The sequence below is a fragment of the Topomyia yanbarensis genome, chromosome 3, assembly GCF_030247195.1.
Source record: "Topomyia yanbarensis strain Yona2022 chromosome 3, ASM3024719v1, whole genome shotgun sequence".
NCBI lineage: Eukaryota > Metazoa > Arthropoda > Insecta > Diptera > Culicidae > Topomyia > Topomyia yanbarensis.
In genome coordinates this window covers 357,242,891-357,254,727 of record NC_080672.1, presented here as the reverse complement: position 1 = coordinate 357,254,727, position 11,837 = coordinate 357,242,891, and the positions used below count along the sequence as shown (strand labels likewise).

Genomic DNA, 11,837 nt, shown 5'->3' with positions numbered 1-11,837 from the left:
TAAAGTGTATATTGTAGTCCATTCAACGAATTTATTATTATATTATCACAGAAAACAGACGTCTATCTCAAGTGTTTAAGTGGTGTAGAAATTACCGAACTATTCAAAGGTAATTTGGATACCACCACCAGAGTGACTACTAAATTTGACTGAATTGACAGCTGGTCACGAAGAGATTTCAAAATGGTCGACACAGTCGAACCTATAGTTGGGATATGCTAGCATGACAGAGCTAGTGTTTCAATAAGTATTTGTTGATTAAGTAGCCCCTTACATTCGAGATCTCTACAACCTTGCTAGTTGTGTTGCCCCTGCTTCTCAGTAGCATCACAGAGATGCTAGATACTTTTTTCAAATGTCTGCAAATAATAATTTTTAAAGTTTGGGAAGTACCAACATTGCCTAAAATAAATAAAGCTGTAATTTGAAACTAGTGTAACCAAAAGCCTTTATTTTCAAAAATCTGTAAATGTCAGCAACCAAACTAAAAAAAGGTGGAAATATCTGCAACCAAATTAAAAAATCTGCAAATATCTGCATCATCGAAAAAATCTGCAGCTGAAATTCAAAGTCTGCGAATTTGCAGACATGTCTGCAAATCTGGCATCTCTGAGTACCACTGGCAAGAACGCTGCTGAACACTCACTTAGCCATTCCATATTTATTTATCTCGCATTATACCATCTTCCAAAGCGTTTTATTTTATATAGGATTTTCAAAGTAGAATTGGAACTGAAACAATCACATCGCCAGCAGAGCGTTAACCCTAGAACGTTGCACTTGCGTTTTCCGCCCTAGAACGTTGCACTGAGGTACAAATGTACCCCAGGAGTTTGATCGCAAATCTCACAGGTAGAAATCTAGGAGAAGAGAAGACATCGCATAGCTAATTTGATCCAGTTCTAACCTCAATATTGAACCAGCTTCTGATTGGTCCTTTTGCTAGTCATGAGCGTTCATTATATTTACAAGCGGGATGGAAAATAGTGCAGCTAGCTATTCTGGCTACTTTTCACACACATCAACATTTCATGCAAATTGAATAAAAGTTCTGAATGACGATATAGCTTCGTGTATTATTAAGAGGGACATGAATAAAAATTAAATTAAATTTTTAAAAGCAGTAAGCATTGTAAGCAATTCATGCTTGAGGTGCGATCTTTGAGGTACAATTCTTTTCTGCAATTGCGAAAAGCATACGAAAGGAATCTGGCACCGATGAACGCTTGTTGTCTTTAGATTTACGGCAGGGCCTAGTTTAGAAAATTACGAAGAGCAAGATGCCTGTTTTCGTCTCTTCTCTTAGGTAAAAATGCAAACAAAAGAAATATATAATAAACCATTTTCTTCGTTTCTTAATTGCAAAAACAGCTGTGTAAGTGAAAGTATGGAAGTGATTGAATCAAGGATACATAAATTGGTCTGAACAAAAAAAAATGAAAAAATTACTATAACTTTGCGAATTTTCAACCTATTTGAAAAAAATCAAATGATTCTAAATATTGAAAGAATAGTCTAGAACAGGTATAAAATGTAATTTCGATATTTTTGAAAAAGTGCAATTATTTTGAAGAGTGAAAGTTTAAAAATCGGGTTTTGGAAAATACCACGAAATGGGGTGGAAATTGAAATGAAAAAAATATTTCTAACCAGTAATACATTGGTAACACGCAACGTTATTGTCACAGCAGTTACTGTGCGCAAATTATACTTGCGAGTCATTGTTTTGAAAAACTATAAAAATAAACAATAAAAATCAGCAAAAATGAGAACGATTTTTTTCTGCTTCAAAATTAAATCAAATTAAATTACATTAATTGAATAAATGATTAAAAACGATTATATAATACTAATTGTTACTTACGTAGTAAAACAACTAGTATATAAACTGGTATTGTCACGAGTCACATTTCCACTGACAGCACGAAACCTGACGAAACGCTAACGGCAACCGTACACTGGGGTACAAAAGTACCCCACGAAAACTTTGCCATAAGCTATAACGGTCAATTTCTTCACTGGATGAAAACCGGTTTTCGCTTAAACCCAGTTTTCGGAATACCAGTTCTCAACGAAATCCAGTTTTCATCTAAGTGAAGAAATGAAGTGCTTGCGACCAGTAAACTGGCTATACCACCTTTTCCTGGTCTTACTAGGAACTCTAAATTGAATTATGGTTAGGGTCCCGGGTGGACTAACGCGGAATTCTCGTCTTCACACGGCTCCAAAGAAGGCGTGGGGTACATTTGCACCCCAGTGCAACGTTCTAGGGTTAAAATTTAAAACTTATACGACGCCATTCCATTTGTTGCTAATTTTAAAACACGTTTAGAGCATGTTCAGGAGTGTTTCAATTCTAGATTCATAATTTTGACAGTTCTATAATATAAAACTGAAAATTTTAAAACTAGAACTAGCTGTCGCCAGCAGCAGTTTTAGGGGGTGTTCTACTCAGTTTAAAATTCATATCTCGACATGCCTTCAGCGTTACTGCATTCTGATTTATTTTTCCCCGGTCTATCGGGTTTAAGTGTCTGTGCTGAGTACTCCCCGTGTATTTAAAACACAGTTCTAAACGTGTTTCGAAATCAGCAACAAATAGAACGGCGTCGTAAAACAGTTTTAAATTTTAAAACAAAAATTATAAAACAAAACGCTCTGCTGGGGATGATTTTATATAGTAGTTCCAGTTTTACTTTGAAACTCCTATATAAAATAAAACGCTCCTGAACATGCCCTAAATCGTCCTTTCTGAATTGTTTCTAATTGGGATAGGGTAAAGTATTCATTTACACCATATTAAGCAGGATGCCTCATTAATTCATTAATTCTCGACAAACATATGATTACGGCCTAAAAGCCAACTGTCAAAATCCACTTTGAATGGAAATTTCAGACAAACCGTTACTAGTCGAACACAGTTCACAACAGTTTATGAAAGAGAAAACTTTTTTCTTTCGTTTACTACCAACATCTGTGATTGGCGTGTAACGGTTTGTCCGAAATTTCCATTCAAAGTGGATTTTAACAGTTGGCTTTTAGGGCGTAATCATATGTTTGTCGGGAATTTATTGGCCATAAACTGTGCAAAGATCCTGGCAATTCCTACCTGGTGGAATTAGCACGAATCGAGCAAAACCTCTGACAAAGATGTGGCAGGAAGCGTGCAGAAGCGTGAGATCTTGGCCGTACATTTCTGGTTGGATTCTGGATAAAAGTGAGCAGCATCGGTTGGTTCAACCGCTTCTGTCAGAAACGGTTGTTGCATTTGAGCGAATTCGTTGCCAGAATTCTCGCACAAATCGCGCAGAAACTCTGCCAGCATCAATTTCGCTTTGCTCAACTTTTGCTATCTTTCTGCTTGCCACGCTGACCGGGTTTCTTCTACAATGCACCGATTAGCACAGATTTCTCAATTTTTTACCTTGCGCTTAATTTTTGCCTCACGTAAAAACCAAAAAAAAGGTCACCACATCTTGTTTTCAGCCAAGTTTGTACGTTTTCCGTAACACAGATAGACACAGATTTTTAAACGGGCCGCGCACAGATTTTTGAAAATATCACCTGGCATCCCTGAGGCAGATCAATTTATTACCTGGGAAATTACTGGCTTGAATACTCAAATTGCATACCTAGGAAAAATGATCGTGTAAATGTACGTCTCTTGACCCTGGCATATACTAGCATAAAAATGTTACGGCCGATTTCTTCACTGGACGAAAACCGGTTTTCGCTGAAAACCAGTTTTCGGGTTGCTGGCAACCAATAAGACGAAAACCGGTTTTAACGAAAACCGGTTTTCATCCAAGTGAAGAAATTGGCCGTTAGAGTTTCACGCTTGATTTTAGTTTTACATGACGTTGAATTCCGTAAATTACGCAATTTTGCCACACAGAAATAGACATAACACTTCGATGAATGATTTAGGGCCAATTTATTCACTTGGTTAAAAACCGGTTTTCGTTGAAAACCAGTTTTCGGTTAATTGATCACCAGCAACCTGAAATCTGGTTTTCAGCGAAAACGAGTTTTCATCCAATGAAGAAATCGGTCGTTAGGAATTCCATCGCCCACTGAGACGTCAAAAATGGATGTTTGTTGAACGGTTATTTGGATGTTGTCCAAATTGGTCCAACGAACGTCCTTCATTGGACGATTTTGAATCCCACCTGATCTTGGAGGGCTTTCAGATTAAAAAAAAATCATACCTTAGTGCCATTAGCACCATTTGTCATCGTTCTTGCTCAAGTTTTGTATTCACCTCATCGGAGGCAGCGATGCTGCTTATAATAAAGCTTATTTTCATTGATTGTTGCTGACACAAGTGCTAGTATTTAAAAGGACATAACTAGCAATACAGTCATTATAAAAGGATCATAAGGGATTATTATATTATATCTGATTACATTAGGATTATACGGATTATAGAAGCAGAACAACATATACTCGACGAATTAATCGAAACTTCAACTGCTCTAAAGCCAACTTTTCCGTAATTCACATACAGGCCTAATCGCCCGAACAGAAAGTAATATCAAAATTGATCGTAGAAACGTTGAATTTACAACATTTTTATTTGTTAACAACAATTTTTCTTGTATCGTCAATGTACTTATGATGCAGTCCTTCATGCCTCCAAAATCTACAACGGAAAAAACAATGTAAATCGATGTTTTTGATTTCCAAATATATGGAAAAAGATCATTTTTTTCATTGTTACATCCCTTAACGACCCCCCTTTTTCCATGTAAAAATCGGGTTTACAATGAAATTGGATGAAGAAACAACAAATGTGATTATATTTCCATTGTAAATTTTCCAGAATAACATTGTTTTTCGTTGTAATGTAACAATAAAAAATGCTGTAATACTGTTGTGCATTTCTATTCGGGTGGTTTTTATAATGTTCAATAGGGCCAATCTGGTCATCATCTAAGATTTAACTTATTTCTTCTAACTTTTGATTTATTATCAGACTAAAAGAATATTTTCTTGTGTTGGGTATCCAAGTGCAATATGTGCAATCAACCGAAATAAAATAGTATTATTTTTTTAAATAGAATTCACTGAAAAAAATGTAAACGTTATGCCTATTGATTTTATACATATATTTTTGCAATTAGCGGTGGCATATAGATACACTATTTGCTGACTCATAAACCTCATAATGTGTGTATTTACAAGAAATATTTATCATACATTCACGTTCCATAACTATAAGGCACATAAATCCCGATTCTATAACAATACGCACATATAACTTATGTGTGCGCATACATAGTTTATACAGTCGACACTTAGAAGGTATATGTACGCTATATAACATTACCATTTCTTCTTCATATGGATTTTAAGTGGCTTGAAGCAAATAGAATTTCCGTTTGGATTTGTTTGAGTGTTATCATGCATTTAACTAACACTTCTACAATTTTCTCAATATGTTTACGTTTAACCGTTAGACCTTTTTCAAATATTTGGATAGAAATATCAGTTTACCTATCTGATCAACTGTGACTCTGAATGTCTGGCTACCCTGCAAATGGCCCAAAGCGTGAATTGAGTTCACCCGATTCATTTTCGGTGCCTTTTGGCTTCATCAACTTCGTGGCGGCGTACTCGGTTTTGCACTTTGGTAGAAAATTCTCGCTCAGTGGTCGGCCATTATCGTGGAGTGCAATTTTATCGATCTAATCGCTGTGAAAACTTGTTTAATCACTTAAAAAATTAGTGCAAAGTTTAATCTAAGCAGAGTTTCAAACGAAAGTGTACTTTTTTCATGTGAGTATATGTTTTTAGAAGAGATTTTAGCGTTTGAAAAACTTGCACGTTCTGCAACTCACCCGGCAGATAGCGACGCCATTTTTATAGCCGCACGAGAGCAAAACTTTTTCTGGCGTCCTTTCGAACGTAATTTTTCTTTGTGGTTTATAATATTAGATCATTTTGATTTTCAGACCATCAAAATCAATGATGAGCCGTGGTGGTAGAGGTTATCCTCGTGGGGGTGGTTCCCGTGGTGGAAGCTCTTACAGAGGTGGTGGTAGTTATCGTGGATCTGACTACAGCAGTAGCTACAACGCACGGGATGGATCCCGTAACCGGTATAGCGGCGGTGGTGGCGGTGGTTCGTACACCGACTCGCGCTCATCACGGTACGACAGCAATCGATACTCGCGGCAGGATAATCGCCCGGACGGTGGCTATAAACGAAATGAGTCGTACAAGGTGAGTCAGGGTTGAACCTTTTTTTTTACAGACGGACGGATCTCGACATCCGGGCATCCGAAAGGGATTGTACAGAAGACAACATATTGATATGTATGCTGACTTCGGTTATACGCTAAATATAATCATGACTTAATTTAAATCTGCTGGCAGGCTTAGTGCAGTTGCTTTGTACGGATATGTTAGACGAGAATATTATTTTAGTTTCGATCAAAAGCAGCGCGAATCACGTAATGGGTTTTGAGTGTCAACTATTGTTGCGTAATGCATGAATAGTCTGTTAACACTTTGTTTTTCTCTTTACAGCAAGATTCGCGAGACCGTCGTTCGCCAGACCGTAAACGTCCACGGACGGAAAATACAACACAGGTAATAACGGTAATCTTATAGGTGGTCCTACTTTTGTGAAATTGACAATAACATTATTAAACTTCCATGCTGAGAACTGCATCATTGAACTGTCATTTCTACACAAGTTTATCTGACGCTAATCTATTTTTTCTGTTTGCTGTACCTTCTCAAAAACTCCTATTTTAAAGATGAAGAAGAGTAATAGAACAGATAGTATGAACTATTTTCACAAGCTTCCTCTATAAGACCAAAGCTAGATCCAAACCTCTAAAATGCTATCATAGATTCGAACGAATCCGAAGGTATAAAATTTGGTTGAATCGGGAGAGAAGCGGACAGTGCCAATGGCATAAATACTGGTAATGTTAGCCAATTTTCTTCTCCATCGAGTAATCCTACGTGCAAATAAAATCTGCAGTAATGGTTTATCGATTGATGTATGGAGATTGAAATAAGCGGGAGAAAAACCAGAAGATGTGAGCGGCTTTCTAAGTGTTTATATTTGTACCAGAGCAAGAAGAAAATGAAATAGCAAAAACTAAATTTAGACACGAAGACCCATTAATGGACTATGGCCACGCCAACCGTGTGATCCGAATTGTCAGCCAGTTTTCTGCAAGTAAACTAGGATCAGATTTTGAGTGATGAGTTTGTACTTTGCCACGCGACCTTGCCAAGTTACGATCCGCCCAGTCGAAAAAGTTAAAAATCATGCCAAGGCAGGATGAGTGTGCTAAGCCGAGATGAGCCTTACTTCTAGTTTGTGTTGTTCACTTTTGAAGGTGTTTTTATAATACGGCGGTGGCAGTGAAGTCAAAACTGCTTGAAACGCGGTAATCAGATGTAGGTGATGTACCAGAAAATATCTCCACCCACCAATGCACTTCTTGGGATCCGCAAAGATTGTTTGTTTTTTCCTTTAGCCGGACAGAGCTGAAAAGTTTCCCAGAGGGATCCTGCACGGCGGTGCTGAGTGGCTTTACAGGCAGCCAACAGGAAACCTCCTCTGTTCGTTTTCTCTTTGTTACACCTGCGCAACAGACAAAAAAATGCGATGATAACAGTCCGGGGTTCGGATACAGAACGGTTACAATGTTTTCAGCTCTCTAGCCAATATAAAAAATACCACTAAAGCTCACATTAGCACCAACCACCAACAAAAACCCAAATAAAAAAAAACCAAAAACAACTATGTATACTTATACTAATTTCTCAACCTCAATCTTCATCAACTTTGACATGTTTCCTGTATTATTCGCAACTGCGTTCACTCGAAATGATAAAATCGAACGGCGGAATGGCTGAATCATAATAACGGATAATCGATTCGTTTTGCGGTTTGGTGTGTTGCTGCTATGCAGGGAGGTCGGCGTGATTACAGTACAGGTGGTGGAACCGGAGATTATCATCGTCGTGATAGCAGTGGTGGCGGCCGGGGAGGCTCATCCAGTCGATATCATGACAGTGGCAGCTCATCCTACGACAAACGTGGCAATGATCATCATTCATCGACAGCGGGTGGCGGCGGCGGTGCTGGTAGCCGTGATCGGTTTGACAACCGTAGCAGCAGTCGCGGACGAGGTATGAGCAGTGCGGACAGATCCCGGGAACCGATGGGACCACCAAGATCAGTTGGTCCACGAAGCAGCATTGGTCAAAGATCAGCTCCCATGAGGACATCGTTTGGAACTCGTTCTATGTCATCGATTTCGACGTATCGTCGGGGAGTAACACGTGGTAGGATTAACAGTAATTTCAGGAACGATGGACGTCGGGGTATAATAACCAGCCGTTTCAACAACCGTCGTGATCTACGTGGAGCTCCTCCGCTGCGACGACGTTTCACGACAATCCGTCACCGGGATGGTGGTCGTGTCGGAACTGGTAAGAGGATCGACACAACAACAAGGGTGTCCAGGAAGTAAGTTTCTGTCATTGGATTGCAAATAAATTCTAATTGATGACTTTCTTTTTGTAGGGCACTTATTAAGCGCGCTCTCGAAGCCGCTAAGGATTTGGATGATGATCACACCACGGAAAACGAAGGCGATGACGACGAGGAAGCAGATGATGATGATAAGGATACTACTGGAGCCGATGGCAGTGACTGCAAAAAGGAGCCGAAGGAAGGCGAGGAAGACGATGGAGATAAAACGGAAAAGGAGGAAGAGGAAGATGATGATGCTGACAAAACAACTGAGAAGGATGAGGAGGAAAAGGAAGGCGATACAAAAGCTGACGAATCTAAGGACGGCGAAGACGCTGATGGCGAAGTTAAGAAAGAAGGTTCTGCTAGCCCGAAGAAATCTGTCAAGAAATCTAAAGCAAACGCAGGGGAGAAGTCCGACGATAAGAGTGCTGATAAAAAGGACACCAAAATTACTACCAAGTATCGGACATCGTCCTTCATCAAGCTCACTTGCTGTCATTGTCACACCAACTGTGTTACGTTCAAAGTAAGTAGTTAGAATTAGGGCGTATTCTATCACATATGTTCTAAACAAATTGGTAGTGTCCAACGGGGAAAACAGATCGAAATGGTGGGTTATGCAACCCTTGGGACTCCGGCTGTTGTGATGAATAGAAGTAGGCTTTTCAGTAACGCCTTGTTAAAAGTTCCAAAGTGAATCAGCTGAAAGTAGTTTTTATTGATCTTGAGCTTAATCTTGAATGGGTACAAATCTACTCACATCATCAATCAATCAATCCTGGTGATTCCCTACAAGTGGTCTTTAGGCGGAACAGTACCCTTTGAGAACCTAACCTCATCCACAAGCACTTCAACTTGGTTACGGTTACTATACGACGCAATCCACGGCTTTCTGCCACCTGTTTTAGTTTCAGAATTAACGTTGACTAATTCATTTTCGCCTTATCTACTTACGAATATATCCATTTTTCTAGTGCATTCAACAGCAATACTGGATACCCTGGCACTTTGAATTCTTCACCTCTAACTTTTTCCTGCGCTCTATTGTCATCTTGTTTTGCAATCTCCCTTCAAACTACATCTACCTCACCATCTCTTCTTGTCCTTGGGACGCGGAAGATACTTGATTTTCATTCAGCGAGGGCTGGTCGATCGTGGAGTTGATTGAAGGGATCAGTGGGATATACTATAACATCGTCCCAATGCACAAACCCTTCTGTTATCTGTTGGCTGGAATTTCACATAATTACTTTTGTTTTACTCCATTTCGATCGAAATAAGTTAAATAAGGTATTGGCACTTACGTAGGTAGGGAGGTAACTAGCCATAAAGCAGGTGACTGCACATCAATGTAAAACCATATGGATCAGCATGGGTCCTTGCCCCGCCATTTTTCTCTTTCCAAAACAAAAAATTAAAACATTTCCCTTTTGTGCTCCCTCTCCACCCCGACCAGGATTACCACATCCATCTGTCCCGCGGACTGCACCGCGCTGCTATGCGCCGCGTATCCGCCAAAACTCGCGATAAGCTGATGGAGATGCGTCAGGCTCAGCGCGTTGCCCAGAAGGAGGCCGACCTGACGGTGGAAGATGGTAGCGAGCAAAAGTCTTCGTACTGTGTACTTTGTCAGCTGAACTTCCGGCAACCGAAGGCCGTTCATCAGCAGTCCGACGGTCACAAAGAGATGAAACGTTTCCTGATGCCCTACTGCGCTACATGTAAGGTCGGCTTCAAAAGTCCGATGGCCTATGAAGCGCATCGTGCCTCGCTGGAGCATCTGAAGTTTAAGGCACGCGTTGAGCGATACGCTAGCAAGAAAGAAGAATCTGGCGAGGACGGTGTAGCGGAGCTTCGTTTGGAAAACTTTTTGACTGTCGATGAAGTTGGAAATGTAGATGACCCGACCGATTGCGGCAAAGAAGGCACGTCAACACCAAAGAAGAGTGGTGTGGCCGATGCTGGTCGCCCGGGAACTGATGATGATGATGACAGCGATGATGTCGATGAGGACACCGTAATTGGATCTGAGCACGTTACTAAAGTGGAAGTACAGTACTGCGATTTGTGCAATATGTATCTGCCCCGGCGAGAAGATCCGGAAAAAGTCCTTCGGCTGCATTGTAAGACTCGCTCACATCTACGGGTATATATCCGTAACCGTGAGGATAAAAAGTTGAGGGAGCGAGCGGAAAGAATTCATAAGAAGAAACTTTCCGATGCCAAAACCAAGAAAGGTGAGTTTCTCGACCATATTTTTATAAGACCATGTTTTTATGAACCTCTAATTCCAACAGATGCCAAGAAAGACACTGCTTCGGAAGCGGATACCAGTGAGACGGCGGATGTCAAATCAGAGAAGAAAGCCGACGAAGAAGGCGCCAACAAGGATACAACAACCGAAGACCAAATGTGGGAAGTAGTCGATAATGATCTTGGCGATTTATTACGCGAAGTCGCTGAACCCGCGGAGGATGGTGAGGAAGAGGAAGATGACGAGAAAACCAGCTCGGAAAGATACGATAAATTCAGACACACTGAAAAAAATGGGTTGGATAAGACCATCCACGACGAAGCTGTGGATGAGGAGGATGCTTCCAGCGCTGACAAAAAAATTGTTGTCAAGAAGGCCACCAACGGTGACGCTAACTGCGCTGATAAAGAAATCAAAGCTGAAGCTTAAAAAGTGACTATTTTTATTGATATCAATTGCAACTTTGAACCGTATTTCATTAGTGCGGCGAAGGTAGAGTTGAATACCTTCACATATTTTAACTGTCCAACAACCTTATTAGACTTTACGATCAGTGAACTGCTAACCATAAACACCTATCAACTTAAAGTAAAAATAGTGATCCAGAATAAATACCCAGCAAAATAAATGCTAGAACGAATCGAAATGTTTTTTAGTAAAAAAATTTATATTTCCTCCCTTGTTGACTGGAATGATGGTATTGAAAACACGGGCCCTATTCTCCAGTCACGTCACTTGGTGACTAGAAGGAAATTTTCTTCTAGTCACTAGGTGACGTGACTGAGAATAGGGCCACACATAAGTTTGCATGGGCATACCAAAAACTTTTGAGCCAATGCTTTGAGCGAAAATGGCACGCGCTGCTCTAACCAACGGCTGGACATGGGTTGGGTGATAATAGAAACGACGTGAAAGTAGGCTCATTGCTCTACAATAAAACATTCACGGTTATTCAAACGCTGTTGATGAACTCCATGCGCACTGGCACACGGGGCATACAAATACTTGTGCCCATTGTGATAATACAAACACCATCGCCCTCGCGAACATAAAACCCTGATCAGCACACCAATTTAT

At 40.2% G+C, this 11,837-nt stretch overlaps 1 protein-coding gene across 1 annotated transcript; it reads left to right on the top strand.

The window, feature by feature from the left end:
• The first annotated feature begins 5,609 nt into the window (after nucleotides 1–5,609).
• On the top strand, nucleotides 5,610–11,400 carry LOC131688627 (zinc finger protein on ecdysone puffs-like). The gene is made up of 7 exons (XM_058973020.1): nucleotides 5,610–5,778; nucleotides 5,955–6,225; nucleotides 6,532–6,594; nucleotides 7,938–8,497; nucleotides 8,555–9,032; nucleotides 9,963–10,743; nucleotides 10,804–11,400. Exons 2-7 carry the CDS (start codon nucleotides 5,968–5,970, stop codon nucleotides 11,187–11,189), a joined length of 2,526 nt encoding a protein of 841 aa, XP_058829003.1. The 5' UTR covers nucleotides 5,610–5,778; nucleotides 5,955–5,967; the 3' UTR covers nucleotides 11,190–11,400.
• Nucleotides 11,401–11,837: the final 437 nt, after the last annotated feature.

Excerpts from the sequence above, each read along its gene's own strand:
- LOC131688627 (XM_058973020.1), top strand. The coding sequence starts at position 5,968 with ATGATGAGCCGTGGTGGTAGAGGTTATCCTCGTGGGGGTGGTTCCCGT. Across the intron at positions 6,226-6,531 it reads AACGAAATGAGTCGTACAAG|CAAGATTCGCGAGACCGTCG; the intron begins GTGAGTCAGGGT and ends TTCTCTTTACAG. Across the intron at positions 10,744-10,803 it reads CGATGCCAAAACCAAGAAAG|ATGCCAAGAAAGACACTGCT; the intron begins GTGAGTTTCTCG and ends TAATTCCAACAG.